The following is a 13,608-nucleotide window of genomic DNA, read 5'->3' on the forward strand; positions in this document are numbered from 1 at the left end:
CCCCCCCCCCCAAAAAAGAGAGAGCACCTGGGATTCAGCATAGCACATTTCCACTTACATATTTTCTTTTTATTGTATTTTTTGGGGGAGGGGGTTCTGTTTCTCCCTCCTGTGAATAGTGTTGATTTTCTGAAGTTGGCATTTGTGTTAAGAATTGACTTTATATGTCTCATATAGTTGTTTATTAGGAATAGTATCAATTGGCATGAAATAATTGCTGTTTTGTTTTTTCTTAAATTAATGCAGCCTTGGCTGGTCATGGTGGCGCACGCCTATAATCCCAGCACTTTGTGAGGTGGAGGCGAAAGGATTGCCTGAGCTCAGGGGTTCCAGACCAGCCTGAGCAACATGGCGAGACCTCATCTCTACAATAAATCAAAAAATTAGCTGGGCATGGTGACATGTGCCTGTGGTCCCAGCTACTTGGAAGGCTGGGACGGAAGGATTGCCTGAGCCCAGCAGATTGAGACTGTGGAGGCCATGAGCATGCCACTGCACTCTAACCTGGGCGACAGAGTGAGACTCTGACTCAAATAGTAATAATAATAATAATACAGCCGTATAAATATCCCTTCCCCTCAGGAATGTGAATTTAGTTCCAATTCCAGATGGCTCAATCTTATTCCCATCGTAGCCAGATGGATCCATCTGTCAGTGGCTTCTGTGTCCCTTCCGTAAAGAGTTGCTAGAGGGTATGGGGAGGCAGGTTTTCTGGTGCTGCCGAGAGAAATGCCCTCGTGGGAAAGGTCACTGCCTGTCTTCTCCGTCAGGTGAATCGCTAAAGAGAGAGACCTTGACCAGGTTGATGCTGGGGTGGTTGTGAGCATGCCACTACACTCTAGCCTGGGCAACAGAGTGAGACTCCATCTCCAAAAAAAAAAATAAAACAGAACCCAGTGTCACGGGCTCCAGGCCCCAAGCCCCAAGCCAGGCAAGCAGCTTCTTCCCACAGCCTGCTCCTTGCCAAGGATCCACAGGGGAAACACAGGTCGGGCTCCCGAGGGACGTGCTTGTTCACTGAGGTAAGCCCTTGCTGCAGCATAGCGTGGCTCTGCACTGTGCAGTGGGTTTAGATGTCTGAGCTGCCTGCCACAAAGACCAGCCCAAGGGGACTGGTGTTCAGTTTCACTCAGTACTTCGTGGGTGCCAAGTCCACTGGCAGAAGGGGAAGATACTGCACAGGCCCGCACTCATGATTAAGGAGTCGTTCACGTAGCCAGTTTTGAACTTTGTAACAAATCTCAAGAAATCCTTGATTACAGTCTAGCTGGTGTCATTTGACTGGTGTTCATTTTCTGTCCTTTGAAATAGGAAGAAAATGGTCAGTCATTTCCTTTATAACATACACAATCTAGCCGACATTACCCTCCATGCCCTGAAATCAATTATATGTGATCCTAGAGGCCTCTGTTTTATTATGCTCTGCCAAGAAATAACACGTTCGAGGCTTGGCATTACAAGTATTTAATAATTTTGGCTTATTCCCTCCACATCTGCCAAGTGATTGATTGGATTAGAGAGCGTAGAATGAGCCCCGCCACCGCTGTGGCTGACTGAGCCTTTTAAATACAGTCTCAACAGAGGAGAGGGTCTCACGCCATCTGGACTGTGCCATCAGGGGCTTGCTGGTGACTGCCTTACATGTTGCCTTCTGGTGGCTTTATGTGCCTTCTTGAGAGGAAAGGGGGAAAGTGAGGAAAGATGTGGGACTTTACCTTTTTAAATTTCCTACTTTGGAAGCCCTAGATACCTTTGTAAAGGCTTGCCTTTTTTTTTTTTTTTGTGAGTTGGTGTCTCACTCTTTGTCACCTGGGCTGGAGTGCAGTGGCATGCTCATGACCACCGCAGCCTCAACCTGCTGGGCTTAAGTAGATCCTTCTGCCTCAGCCTTCCAAGTAGCTGGAACTACAGGCGCATGCCAACACGCCCAGCTAGTTTTTTTGTGACTTAGTGTAGAGACTAGGTCTCACCAAGTTGCCCAGGCTGGTCTCAAACCCCTGGTCTCAGGCAATCCTCTTGCCTTGGCTTCCCCAAGTGCTGGGATTACAGGCTGAACCACCGTACCTGGCTTTGGCTTAATTTTACATGTGCACATTAGCTAGACTTGTAAATGCACTGAATACAAAGTTATAAAATATGTGAACGTAATTGCCAGGCCAACCCCAAATTTGGTAATAGGATATCATCCTAAGGTTACCCTAAGTCCAGACAGGTAGATGTGAGTAGTCTTCTGTAAGGGAAGATATGCTATTTTTAAAAAAATATCTTATACAAGCCGGGCTCGGTGGCTCAGCCTGTAATCCCACGCCTTTGGGAGGCTGAGGTGAGTGGATTGCCTGAGCCCGCGGGTTCGAGACCTGCCTGGGCAGCGAGACCTCATCTCTACAATAAAAAATAAAAATAAAAAATAAAAAATATATCTTGTACTTTATCTCCTTGAGCTTTTTCTTTCCCAGAAAAATTATTTTGGTGACTATCAGTTGTGCACAGTTTTCTTCCTTACATATAAACCATCCGTTGAGAAAAATACAAGTGGATTTCGTTTCCTAAGCATCACACCTGTTCCAGGGAAGAGGTGCTGTGACTGTGTTCATCTTTAAGCCACCTTGCTTTTGTGACTTGTCTTCTGAGGTGAATTAAATTAGATAATATGGTATTAATTATCATTTATAGTCCTCAGCTTAATTTAGAAGTTGCAAAATAATGTATGATTTTCCTATGAGCAGATTTGTTTATAGATTTTTTTTTTCCTTTTTTTTAAGAGATTCCTTCTCTGACTACTGCTCAAAAGCTATGTACAGTTGAGTCTTTAGCCTTAAAAAAAAAAGAGTACAAGAAAGGTAAGATGAGGACCTCTTTTTCTTGTCTTGGTCCTGGGAACAGACAGTATTCCATCTTTCCAAAATGATGTATTTATGAGCAGCTTGCGAGAGATGTTAGAATGTTTTAAAAGTCAGCTCTTTTACTTTCATTAATTAGAAGTACTCAGTGGTCTGAAATTAAGATCCCCTCTGATAGAGACAGAGTCCCAAAACCAAAATTGAACTGGAAATTAGGTGGAGCAGAAAGCCACAGCCCTATCCATAGCTGGGAGAGTCCCCGCCCAGCCTGCTTACTGATGTTCCTGCCTTTGTGAGGACGAGGACGTCTGGACTGAAAGGATGTATCACAGCAATCCACTCATCTGAAAGTTGGGGAACCATAGCTATCTTTTATGGGACTTAGAATAACATTTGTTGAATTCTGCAATTATAAAAATGTTTATCATAGAAAAGAAGCAAGTCACTAGATACAAAAAAGGAAAGCCACTGTTAATGAATTGATGAGACCTCTTCATTTTATTTTCTTGACCTCTTCTGTTGCCAGACATGGTAAAGGCCAGAAAGTATTTTAAAAATATTTTTGTTTTTTCACTGTCTTTTACCACATAGAGGAAGGGTCAGGCTGCAAGCATGTGTACCCACCCTGACTTGTATTCCCTAAGTATTGCCCATTTCTGGGCAGTCTGAAGGTAATTCTGTTGATGTGTCCATACCTGAGCTGTGGATGTGATGTGCTGCCCGGAAGCTGCAGGGAGCCGCCTTGTTGAGGTCACTGGAAATGCCATCCCTGAGACTCGGGAATGTGGCAGCCCTTGTGCACCACAGCAGGCACGTGGGACATGTGTGTACCCTGAGTAGCCTTCTGCTGATGCTGGACTTTTTTATACGTCCGTAGTTCAAACTTATTCTCAGAACAGATGAGGTGCTTTTAAGGCCAAAAACAAAAGCAAGATAGACAAAGTGACCTAAAGTTAGAAGTTCGAGAAACAAGAACTCCCTGCCGTGCTTAGACAGGTGTCTGAAAAAATGATGTTTCCCTGCCCATCAGCAAACATGTTCTGCAGGCTTGCATCTGGGTTGTGTTTCAGGTGAGACTCTTTGATGTGTGGAGTCTACAGCCCTGCTCTGCCCCCTTTGCCTTGTGGCAGTGGCACTGGCGGGGGAGGGGGGGAGGCTATACTCCAAACACCTGAGTCTTAGATTGCTAAGTCAGGAGGGAACGCTGGCAGGGCTGGGCTTCTAGATGGAAACAATTTTTGGCGCCCGATCTCTCCCAACTCCGTGGATTGTCTTACGCTTGATCCGACTCTGCTGTGTTCCACGGCCTTCCCACCCGCTTCTGATCCTCTGTTTTATCTTTTTTCTGTCCCATCTATATGGACTTACTTGGAGTTTTTTCTTTCCATATAATTTTTTGATTCCAGGTTTGGTAAAGATGTTAACACTACTTTGTGAGTAAATGAGTGATCTGCTGAACAACTGCAATTGCAGAATTATGTTGTAGGTAATGTACATATGGAGAAAGAATGTATTTTGCTCATTTTCTTAATAAAAAGTTACATATGGACACTCCAAAATGTCTCTTGTGTTTGCTGGAACTGCAAATGTATTCAAGGGTGTTTGCATACTTTGCAGTTGTTCTGTTCTTCCTCAGAAAGGTGGGCTTCACTGGGGCATCCAGAGGTGGAAGGTGATACCCTGGAAGGGCCCTTGGGCATTTTCCTCAACACAGGGCTCACCTGCAGAAGCACTGAGCCGGCTGGCAAACTCTGGGGAAAGTTTCCAGTTTTAAAGGACACTGTTAAGTTATTTGATGAAAGCGTGTTTTCCATCTACTGTGAATGACCAGCCTGACTTACACTACTCTATAAACTGGGACTCATGTTTCCCAGGTTATCTCTAGGGCCAGGTACCTGTACAGGCTGGAACTAGGAAGAAAGGCTGAACTAAGACAGGATGAGCGTAGAGAAAGGAGAAACCAGAGTGTGGCCAAGGGCAGCTACGGGAAAGACCCTGGAAGGTAAGCCAGGAGACCTCCCAGACAGTGACACTGGCCACCAGGGTAGAGTCAGAGAGGTGGGCCCCGCCCGCTCCTGGTCTGGTCTGTGTTTTCTTGGTTGGTGATTCCACATTCTGGAGTGAGTGTCAGCTGATTTTATTCAAAACAGGAATGTCTCTGCTTACAAAGCAAATAATCCATACCTCCCTGCGTTTTCATTTCTAGGGTGTGCTGTGAGTGTGGCTCCTAAGTAATGTTTGTGTTCTCGAATCAGGAAAGCCTCAGGTGCAGTGAGAAGGTAGGGAATGTGGCCGGCCACAGGACCTCCTGCCTGTCAACCTAGCACTTTGGGAGGCCAGAATGGAAGGACTGCTTGAGCCCAGGAGTTGGAGACCAGCCTGGGCAACAGAATGTGACCTCGTCTCTACAAAAAAAATCAAAAAATTAGCCGGGCATGGTGGTGAGTTCCTTTAGTCCCAGCTGCTGGGGAGGCTGAGGTGGAGGGGATCACCTGACCCCAGGGAGGTGGAGGCTGTGGTGAACCATGATCGTGCCAGGCACTCCAGCCTGAGCAGAGTGAGATCCCAACTCAAAAAAATAATTAAATTTTTGAAAAAGAAGGTAAGGAACTGACCTTTCATCGGTTAACCCTCCAGAGAATTAACTCAAAAGGATCAAAATGTGAGACCTGCCCTCGGACTTATTTGTCACTTCTGGCAGAGAAGGCTTGGTGCTGATCACAGGTGGGGCACCGGCACTTGCAGGTCCTAGTGGAAGCTAGCCTCCGGACTAGAGGCTGAAGATCACCAGTGTCTAACGGGTGTGGCTGCATGCGACCTGCTCTGTAACATCTCATACATGACACCCGCAGCATTCTTCTCCCCTCACCATTCAGACTGTTGAGGTATGACCAGGAAGCCCACACAGGAACACATATGGTGATGTTTCTTCTTTCCTTTGCCATCTCACCTCGCCTCACCATGTGCTCACTGTGTTCACGTGTCTCAGGAGAATAGGAAGAGGAGACAAAGACAGGTGGGGGTGTTCTGGGGCTTGGGGTGGGTGTCAGAAATGATGCTTCCCCCTCCCTTCACGGCTTCACTGCTGTCCACGGGGCACCCTCCACCTCTGGGCTCTCACCCAGGGAAAGCAGAGGTGGTCAGCTATGCCCTTCCCAGAGGCATGAAGGGACAAAGGACAGGAAGTCTGCACCAGCAAGTGTCAGTGGCCGGGAGCCCCCAGGAGAGTTGAGGACACTTGACAAAGATGTGGCACACACTGTGCCTGCCACCTCCCCTGAGCTCGGACCACGGGCTGGGTGGCCCAGGAACCAGGAACCCTGGCTTTTACTTCCGTATGACTGCCTCAACTCCTGCCTCGTGTTGGTAGCAGGTCCTGTTTGCCAGGATCCTATTGGTTTTTCTTTTTTTTTGAGTTGGAGTCTCACTCTGTCGTCCAGGCTGCTCCCAGCCACTGCAGCCTCGACCTGCTGGGCTCTGGTGATCCTTCCGCCTCAGCCTTCGGAGTAGCTGGAACTACAGGTGCGCACTACCACGCCCAGCTAATTTTTTGATTTATTGTAGAGATGAGGTCTCGCCAAGGTGCCCAGGTGGGTCTCGAACCCGCGGGCTCAGGCAATCCAGTCACCTCAGCCTCCCAAAGCACGGGATTACAGGCTGAGCCATCTAATCTATAAAATGCCAAGGTCTCTGAACAGCGCTAGCTGTCTCGCTAGTGTTAATTATAGTAGCCAGTCCTAGTCTTGATTCACTGTCTTAGGGTACAAAAATGCATGCTTTGGGGGGATAGCTTCTGGGATTGGGAGTTGTGACAGAGGTCCAACAAACCTCGGGGGGCAGGACAGGGAGCAGGGACAGCAACCTGCCGGGAAGAGGGAAGAAATGCAGCTGGGCCTGTGTGGGCCCCGTGGACCTGCACTCCGTCCTGTGTCTTGAGGCTAACCTTGAAAGACCCATGGTTCAGCTCTGGCCCTCTCTCCAGAATGTAGATGCCTTCAGAACTCCCTGTGAAAGAAGAGCATCTTATCCCAGTGGCTGCATCCTGAAGGTGTGTCCTGCTGTTGACACTTGGGCCTGAGCATGGGCTGGAGGGGCCAGGCCCAGGTAAAGGCCGGGCAGCCACGTACTGAGTATAATCACAAGGGGTTTCTCCCTCTCTGCACCTGATTCCCAGTTGAGCGTGGTGACAGGCTAGAAGGCTCATTAACTGTCAGGTGCCAGACAGTGAATCTCCTCCACAGTTTCCCATCCAGGAAGGGCTTGATATATGCCAGGAGGAAGAGGAACCGTTCACCTGGAGATGCTGTCCCTGGCCTCCCCCCGTCACACCTGTAGGGACGGAAATGGGCCAGAACAGAGCTCCGTGTTTCCTATTTGTTTTGTCTCTGCCTGAGTGTGCATCTCAGCTCTGGGCAGCAGCCCCGTGGGGCTTGGGGGGTGATTCCCAGTCGTGTCTGAGGCAGGAGTGAAGGGAGAAGGAAGCCCCTCACCAGTGTGTCTGGGGGACGTGAGGTCCTTTTGGCTGCCCTCACTGGGAAGCCTGAGGACGCGGAGGCCAGTTATCTCCTCCAGGCCCCGTTTTCCTCCTCCCTGTTTGCTGTGTCTGCAGGTTCAGCTGGTGTAACTGAGAGGCTGCTATGCCTGGTGTCGAGGGAGGGCTGGGGTCCCCAAGTGATTCCCTAGTGGGCCTCGTACACAAGGGGAGGGTTCAAGTCCACCAGGGCAAAACACGAGGGCTTGGACCTGTGTACACAAAAACACTTTAATGGACAGCATACAATTTTCCAAAATATATTTTTGTAAGAAAATGCAATAATTAATTCTAGTCTTTACAAACAAGTTTCTTAGTGAATTCCAGTGTTCTTCAGACCCCTGTCCTCTGAGACATGTGCTCCCCCTGTGTCCTGGGCAAACATTTGCCTAAGACAGAAAGACCCTCATGGAATCCCAGTTGCTGCTCTCATTCGGGGCCGGGCCTGCAGCAGACCTGAGAATAGACCAGTGACAGAGATGGCTGACCAGTAACAGCGACAGCCGTGCTGCTGTTTCCCTCGTGCTCCGTCTGCCCCGCCTCGCCCCCCCCCCATGGTGTTTCCTGGACCCTCAACCCTGGCAGTAGAAGCTTCCGTATGTAAAAGCTCACTCAAGACCATTGCTTGGCAAAAAGGACAGTTCACTGACATCCTTGGTCTAATGATACAGAAGAAGCATAGCAGACTGGTCCCCACTTCTGCAGCCTTGCTAGGATCAGAGTTGGGAAGGGAACTCCATCCTTAATGTCACCCTAGTGTCTGTGAGTAGCAGTCCTTAATTCCTGGGGTACACGGCACTGGATGTCTGCAGACTCGGGCCTTAATCTGTCCTGAACCATGTGATTCTGGCGAAATCCCCTTTCGCTCCCTGGGCCTCAGGCTCACTTTCAACAGGAAAGGATGGAACTATAGCTCTCAAGTTCTTTCTCATCATGTCACCTTCCCATTGGGGCACAGGGGTTCCAACCTTTATGGTAATGGAGCTGGGACTTTGCTGGGGACGGGGCGGGGCTCATATTTTAAAATAAAAACACTCTATCTGCAAGACAAATATGTGTCTTATATTTCATTTTTTGTTTTAAAAAAACTGTCATTTCTAATAACAGGCATTTACATTCCTGTTCAGAGAAAAACTTACCTCTCTCAGCTACCACAATTTTTTTTTTAAGGTATATTTGCTTAGAACAGTGCAGGGCAGATTAATGTGTGACCACTGTATTTACATATTGAAAAAAGTGTACATCTATCAGTTTGAGTTTGCTCTTCAAAGTTTCTCCAGTATATTGTCAAACAGGATAAAGCTCAAGAAGTGGTTTAAGTTGCCTTTCTGATAGCTTTCCTTATCGAGAGGGGGGAAATCTGGTGTCTAGACTGGACTGAGCCCATGTGTTCTCTCTGCTGCTCTCTCCCTACTGGGCTTCGTTCAGTCATCAGTCATGGTTTCTGGCCTTGGGTGCAGCCTGGGAAAGCCACTGTTTGCCACCAAAACAGAGCCCATTGTGTCTCTTTGGTACAGCCTGTTTGGAGTCATGCTGAGCTCCTGGCTCTTCTGTTTTAACTCTTCTCAGCCCCGAATCCAATGGCCACACACAGCGTTCAGAACCCAGGGCAGACGGGGAGAAGTTGGCTTGGTCGGGGGCATGGCCATGTGGCCTGTTGACACAAGTGTGTCCTAATGGCAAGAGCAAGGCCAGGCACCGGGTTCTGAAGCTGCCCTAGAAGGCTAGAGTAACAGACGTGGACCGGCCCCGAGCCCCCAGGGTCCTCCCTAGGCAGAGCCACAGCCACCCCTCCAAGAGGCATCAGGGGCCACTTTTGCTCAGTTACAACCTGCTGAGGAGATGTGATCCAGAGCCCGCAGCAGCATCTGTCTGGCCTCTCCTGCAGAGGCTGGGACGGAAACCCTGGGCTGGGCAGGACAGAAGCTGGGCAGGATGGAAGCAAACAGACCTTTCCCACCAACCAGACTTCCTGCACTTCCCCCAAAGCGGGCACTGTGCTCCACCCTGCCCAGCCTCCATATCCCCACAGCACCAGGGCAGGGGCTTTTGGCCTTTGTTAGCCTGGCATGTCCCTGGCTCCGGGGAACTCGCTGGACCCTGGTTGGACCCTTGGCCTTCAGTTTCCTCCAGAAGGGCAAATGCTACAGGCCAGAAAGAATCCGGCAGGTGGGGAAAGATGCAGGCCTTGCACCTTCTAGAAGCTACTCCCTGCACCTTCTAGAAGTCAGCTGTCCCAGAGCAGACAGCCCAGTTCATCAGCACTCCTATAGCCTGGGTCTGCCCCCAGGACCCGAGTTGGGGCTCTTTGCTCTGAAATGACAATTTCCACTCCCCTGGGCAAGTCTGCCCATCTTCCTCGTGGGTCCCAGCAACAACAGATCATGGCCAAAGTTCAGAGTTCCACGCAGGATCCCCTGCCTCAGACGGCCGGATTAACCCTACACCAGCCCTCAGTAGCCTTCCATGAGGCACTACCTTGCTGAACCTCTAACAGCCTAGAATGGACCCGACATGGCTTTGTGTTTCCCTGAGATGCCACCAGAACCTGCAGGAGAGAGGTGCAGCAGCCCCACCGAGATACCAGGACTACAGAGGAAGCAGCCAGGCCAGCTCCAGGCAGGACAGCAGGAGGCACTGGAAGCATTCCCCCGGGCCACCCTCCATGCACCCTGATTGCACGCTCTGGCCGTCCCAGTGGTACAGGAGAATCAGAACCAGGGAGCTGAGCTCACTGAGAGTGCAGCAGTCTGAGCTTTGGCCTTTGGCAGTGGAGGACTGGACTAACAGAACAGACAGAGCAGAACTCTTGGCGACCTGCAAAGTCCCTGAGTTTCCTATGAAACAGAGCACAGAACCTGTCCCTTCTGCTGCTGCCGTGGACCGCGGGCCCCTCCTGCAGCTGCTCCTCCATGCCGGGCCTCAGGGGCGTTGCCCCGGGCGCCAGCAGTGAACAGCAAAGCAGGAACACGCTGCTTTTAGCAGCTACTGCAGGCTTTGGTGCCTGGCAGGAGGGGGTGGGGTGGGGTGGGCAAAGGGGGTCTCAGAGCCTCTGCAGGGAGTGCCAGGGGGTGGGCCGGTGCTGCCCCACCAGCTGCCATGAGGACGCAGACCGAGGCGAGGTGGGTGGAAGGCCCCTCATCCTCCCTTCCCCTGCACCGGGTCCCCATGCAGGCCTGGCCCACCGGGGAGTCCTGTGGACCAAATCCCAATCTCACCAAACAATTCAAGGAGCTCAGATCCAGAACAAGGGGTTCAAGGTCACAGGTGGCTGGCGCCAGTACCAGAGGTCCTGGAGTGGAGTGAGCATGAGAACTGAGAAGCGAGGGAGGAGGACAAAGGGGCCAGAGAGGGAGCCAGAGCATCCCCGGCGTCAGGGCCCATGGAGCCACAAGCCTCCCGCTCTCCTTGCAATCTGCTCACCACTGGAGTTTCACCCCCTGCCCCAGCAGCTCTGCCCAGAGGGCTCAGGGGACACGGTGGTGTGGCGTAGTGCCCAGGAAGCCCTTGCTTCTATTCTCCCTGCCACTGACCGGCCCAGGTCACTCCCCTCTTAGGCCTCAGGAGCCCCTGCAGATGAGGGGTCCCCTAGATGGTTTCATCTGCCTCCCCCTCCCCTCACCTCCAGCAGCACTGAGCTCAGGCACTAGTGGGTTATTGTACAAGGAGTCTAGACAGAAGGTGATTTGTTCAGCTTGCAACAGGAACAAGTAAGGCCCTGGGGGGACCAGGAGGCAGCGGCCCCTGAGTGCACTCCCCCCCCAGTCTCTCCCTCCCTGTCCAAATGGCACTTCGGGTGGCGGGGCCGAGCTCGGAGCCACACAGAGGCACCAGCCAACTAGAGGTGAGTGTCCTCCTCTTCCTCCAGGTCGTCCTTGGTCAGGTTGTCCAGGGGCACGATCCAGCTGTCCCCCAGCTCGCCGTTGAGGCCCACCGCCTTCTTCTCCTGCATCTCGGAGGAGGTCTCCATCACCTCCAGTGTGGGGTTGTCATGGTAACCGTTCTCCACCGTCTGCAGCTCCTCTGTGAGCCGTTGCTGGAGTGGGGAAGACCCCGCGAGAAAGGTCACTTGCCAGCGCGCACACACCCCTTCGACCCAGGAGGCCCGACTCGGCCAAGCGGGCTGCAGACCGGGCTGCAGACCAGCCTGCCGTGGGCAAGCATGAGGCCCACGAGCCCCTCCCTGCCTAGCAGACACAGACTTCGTTCCCAAGTCCTCACTCCTTCATTCCTTCCCCCAGGGCCTCTCCACAGGCACCTGCCACGCCCCACCATCACCTAAGAACACGCCCTCCCTGGGGCTGGATGACCGCCCTAAGCCTGGGCAGGTGCAGGGATGTCCAGAGTCACCCCTGCCGCAGGGGCAGCCACCTGGCCATGGAGTGCCCCTCTCAGACACAGCCTTGGACGCACATGGGGGTCAACTGGGAGCTTTTAGCAAAAATACTGCTGTATCCAGGGATTCTATTCTGGCTGGGGGTGAGGAGGCCAGTGGGGAGGTCTTTACAGCAGATCTGAGGGCAGGTAGTGCCTGGTAGGTGAGAGGTTGGGCGGACACCCCTGGGCCCACTGGCATCAGTGCCCCTCGGGACGACTTTGCAAGGGGGATCTCCCTCTGGTATGCACAGAGAAACTTGAAGCCCCACGACATGACAGGACTCTCACAGCCACACGAATGTCGGGACAGAGCCAGGGCTTCCTGACCCCAAAGCTGCACACTTCCCTCCTTCCATATTGCCTCTCCCACGGTCTGTGTAGGTAGGTGGCTGCCCACCGGCATGGCCGCTGCCTGGGAGGAAAAGTCCATGGCCTGCTCACTTTACAACACCAGAATCACAAGGGGAGCACTCACCTGGTTAGGCAGAGAGCACTTCCTGGCTGGGCAGGGAGCACTCCCAAGACTCAGCAGGGAGTATCATCCTGGCTGGGTGGGAGCACTCCCCAGGCTTGGCAGGGAGCATCACCCTGGCTGGGTGGGCGCACTCCTTGGGTTTGGCAGAGAGCACTGCCCTGACTGGGCAGGGAACACTGTCCTGGCTGGGCAGGAGCACTCCCCGGGCTCGGCAGGAAGCACTCACCTGGTCCTTCCTCTGGGAGAGGCGCTGGTGGCAGCAGCCATAGAGGGCCGCCACGAGGAGCAGGAAAGACGCCATGCAGACGATGGTGATGATGAGAGGGGTGCTGAAGCGGTCCTCCGTCGTCTCTGGTGGCCCCTGGTTTCCCAGCTGCATGTGACTGACTCCCTCCTGGCCAGGAAGGAGAAGGTGACTGGCAGAAACAGGCCCAGCCCCCTCTCTGAACACTCCCTTCACTCGCCAGTCCCTGCTCAGGGGTGCAGAGCCCTGTTCCACGCTAGCTCTTTCTTCTCTACTCCTTCTTCTCCGTGGAGAGAAGAGCTGTGGAGCTCAGGACAGCAGCCTTCCCGGCCCCTCCCTGCCTGCCCCAAGGAGCCACTCACCGCCTGCAGGTCATCCCACTTGTCCTTCAGCCGCTCATACACGTCCGTGGGGAGGAGGTTTGCTGTGGAGGGAGGGAGGGAGGGAGGGACACAGCCTGTATGGCCCAGCCCTGAGGGAGTCGGGGGACACGGGACACACTCTACCAGGGGGACCCAAAAGCCCCGGAATTTGTTCACAAAAAACTGCGTATTTGTTCTCGCGTGTCTAAACTTCAGTCACCCTCAAAGTCCTCTCCGTTGGATGCTCTATACTTATCGAGACACTTTCCACGGCTCAAAAGTTTTCGACCTTGTCCATTTGGATGCCTATTAGTGCTTCTGCTGTCTTTTGTTTCACCTCTTCCACATGAGCAACACATTTCCCTTGGGGAACTTTTTGAATCCGAGGGAACAAAAACAAGCCACTCGAGGTGGAGCACGGGGGTCATGTCGTTTTGGGTTGAAAACTGGTGAACACTCAATGTGGTGTGGGCAGGTGTGCCCGTAAATCACCCAACGTGAAATGGGCAAACACGTCCAAAGACTCTCCAAAAAATTCGCTGAAGCCGAACACAGCCTCTCACCACAACGCCAGCTGATACGTGGATGCCGATGGGGTCCTAGAACACCCACCTAGTGGGGGAAGCCTAGACTACAGGGGCCCGCCTCCAAAAGATTAATTCCAGGTTTTCCGGGGTTCCCCTCGTGCCCCAGGCCCCTTTGCGTGGGTCTCTCGGGTGGCCTGGGAGGGGGTGCAGCTTGGTAGTTTGTGGGAGCTGAGGGGGGCCACCCAGCCCACC

At 52.4% G+C, this 13,608-nt stretch overlaps 1 protein-coding gene across 1 annotated transcript in view; it reads right to left on the bottom strand.

Annotated features, from left to right (window-relative positions):
• Nucleotides 1-11,064: 11,064 nt before the first annotated feature.
• Nucleotides 11,065-13,608, bottom strand: part of PODXL (podocalyxin like) — a 10,149-nt gene continuing 7,605 nt past the window's right edge. Inside the window, exons 7-9 of the mRNA XM_021707536.1 lie at nt 12,830-12,891; nt 12,450-12,617; nt 11,065-11,407 (exon numbers count right to left, since the gene is read on the bottom strand). Of these exons, the coding sequence (XP_021563211.1) occupies nt 11,210-11,407; nt 12,450-12,617; nt 12,830-12,891 (428 nt within the window). The 3' untranslated portion in view covers nt 11,065-11,209. The remainder of the gene's footprint in view (nt 11,408-12,449; nt 12,618-12,829; nt 12,892-13,608) is intronic.

Source organism: Carlito syrichta, unplaced genomic scaffold (genome assembly GCF_000164805.1).
Source record: "Carlito syrichta isolate Samal-C Ts95f unplaced genomic scaffold, Tarsius_syrichta-2.0.1 Scaffold120455, whole genome shotgun sequence".
Taxonomy (NCBI): domain Eukaryota; kingdom Metazoa; phylum Chordata; class Mammalia; order Primates; family Tarsiidae; genus Carlito; species Carlito syrichta.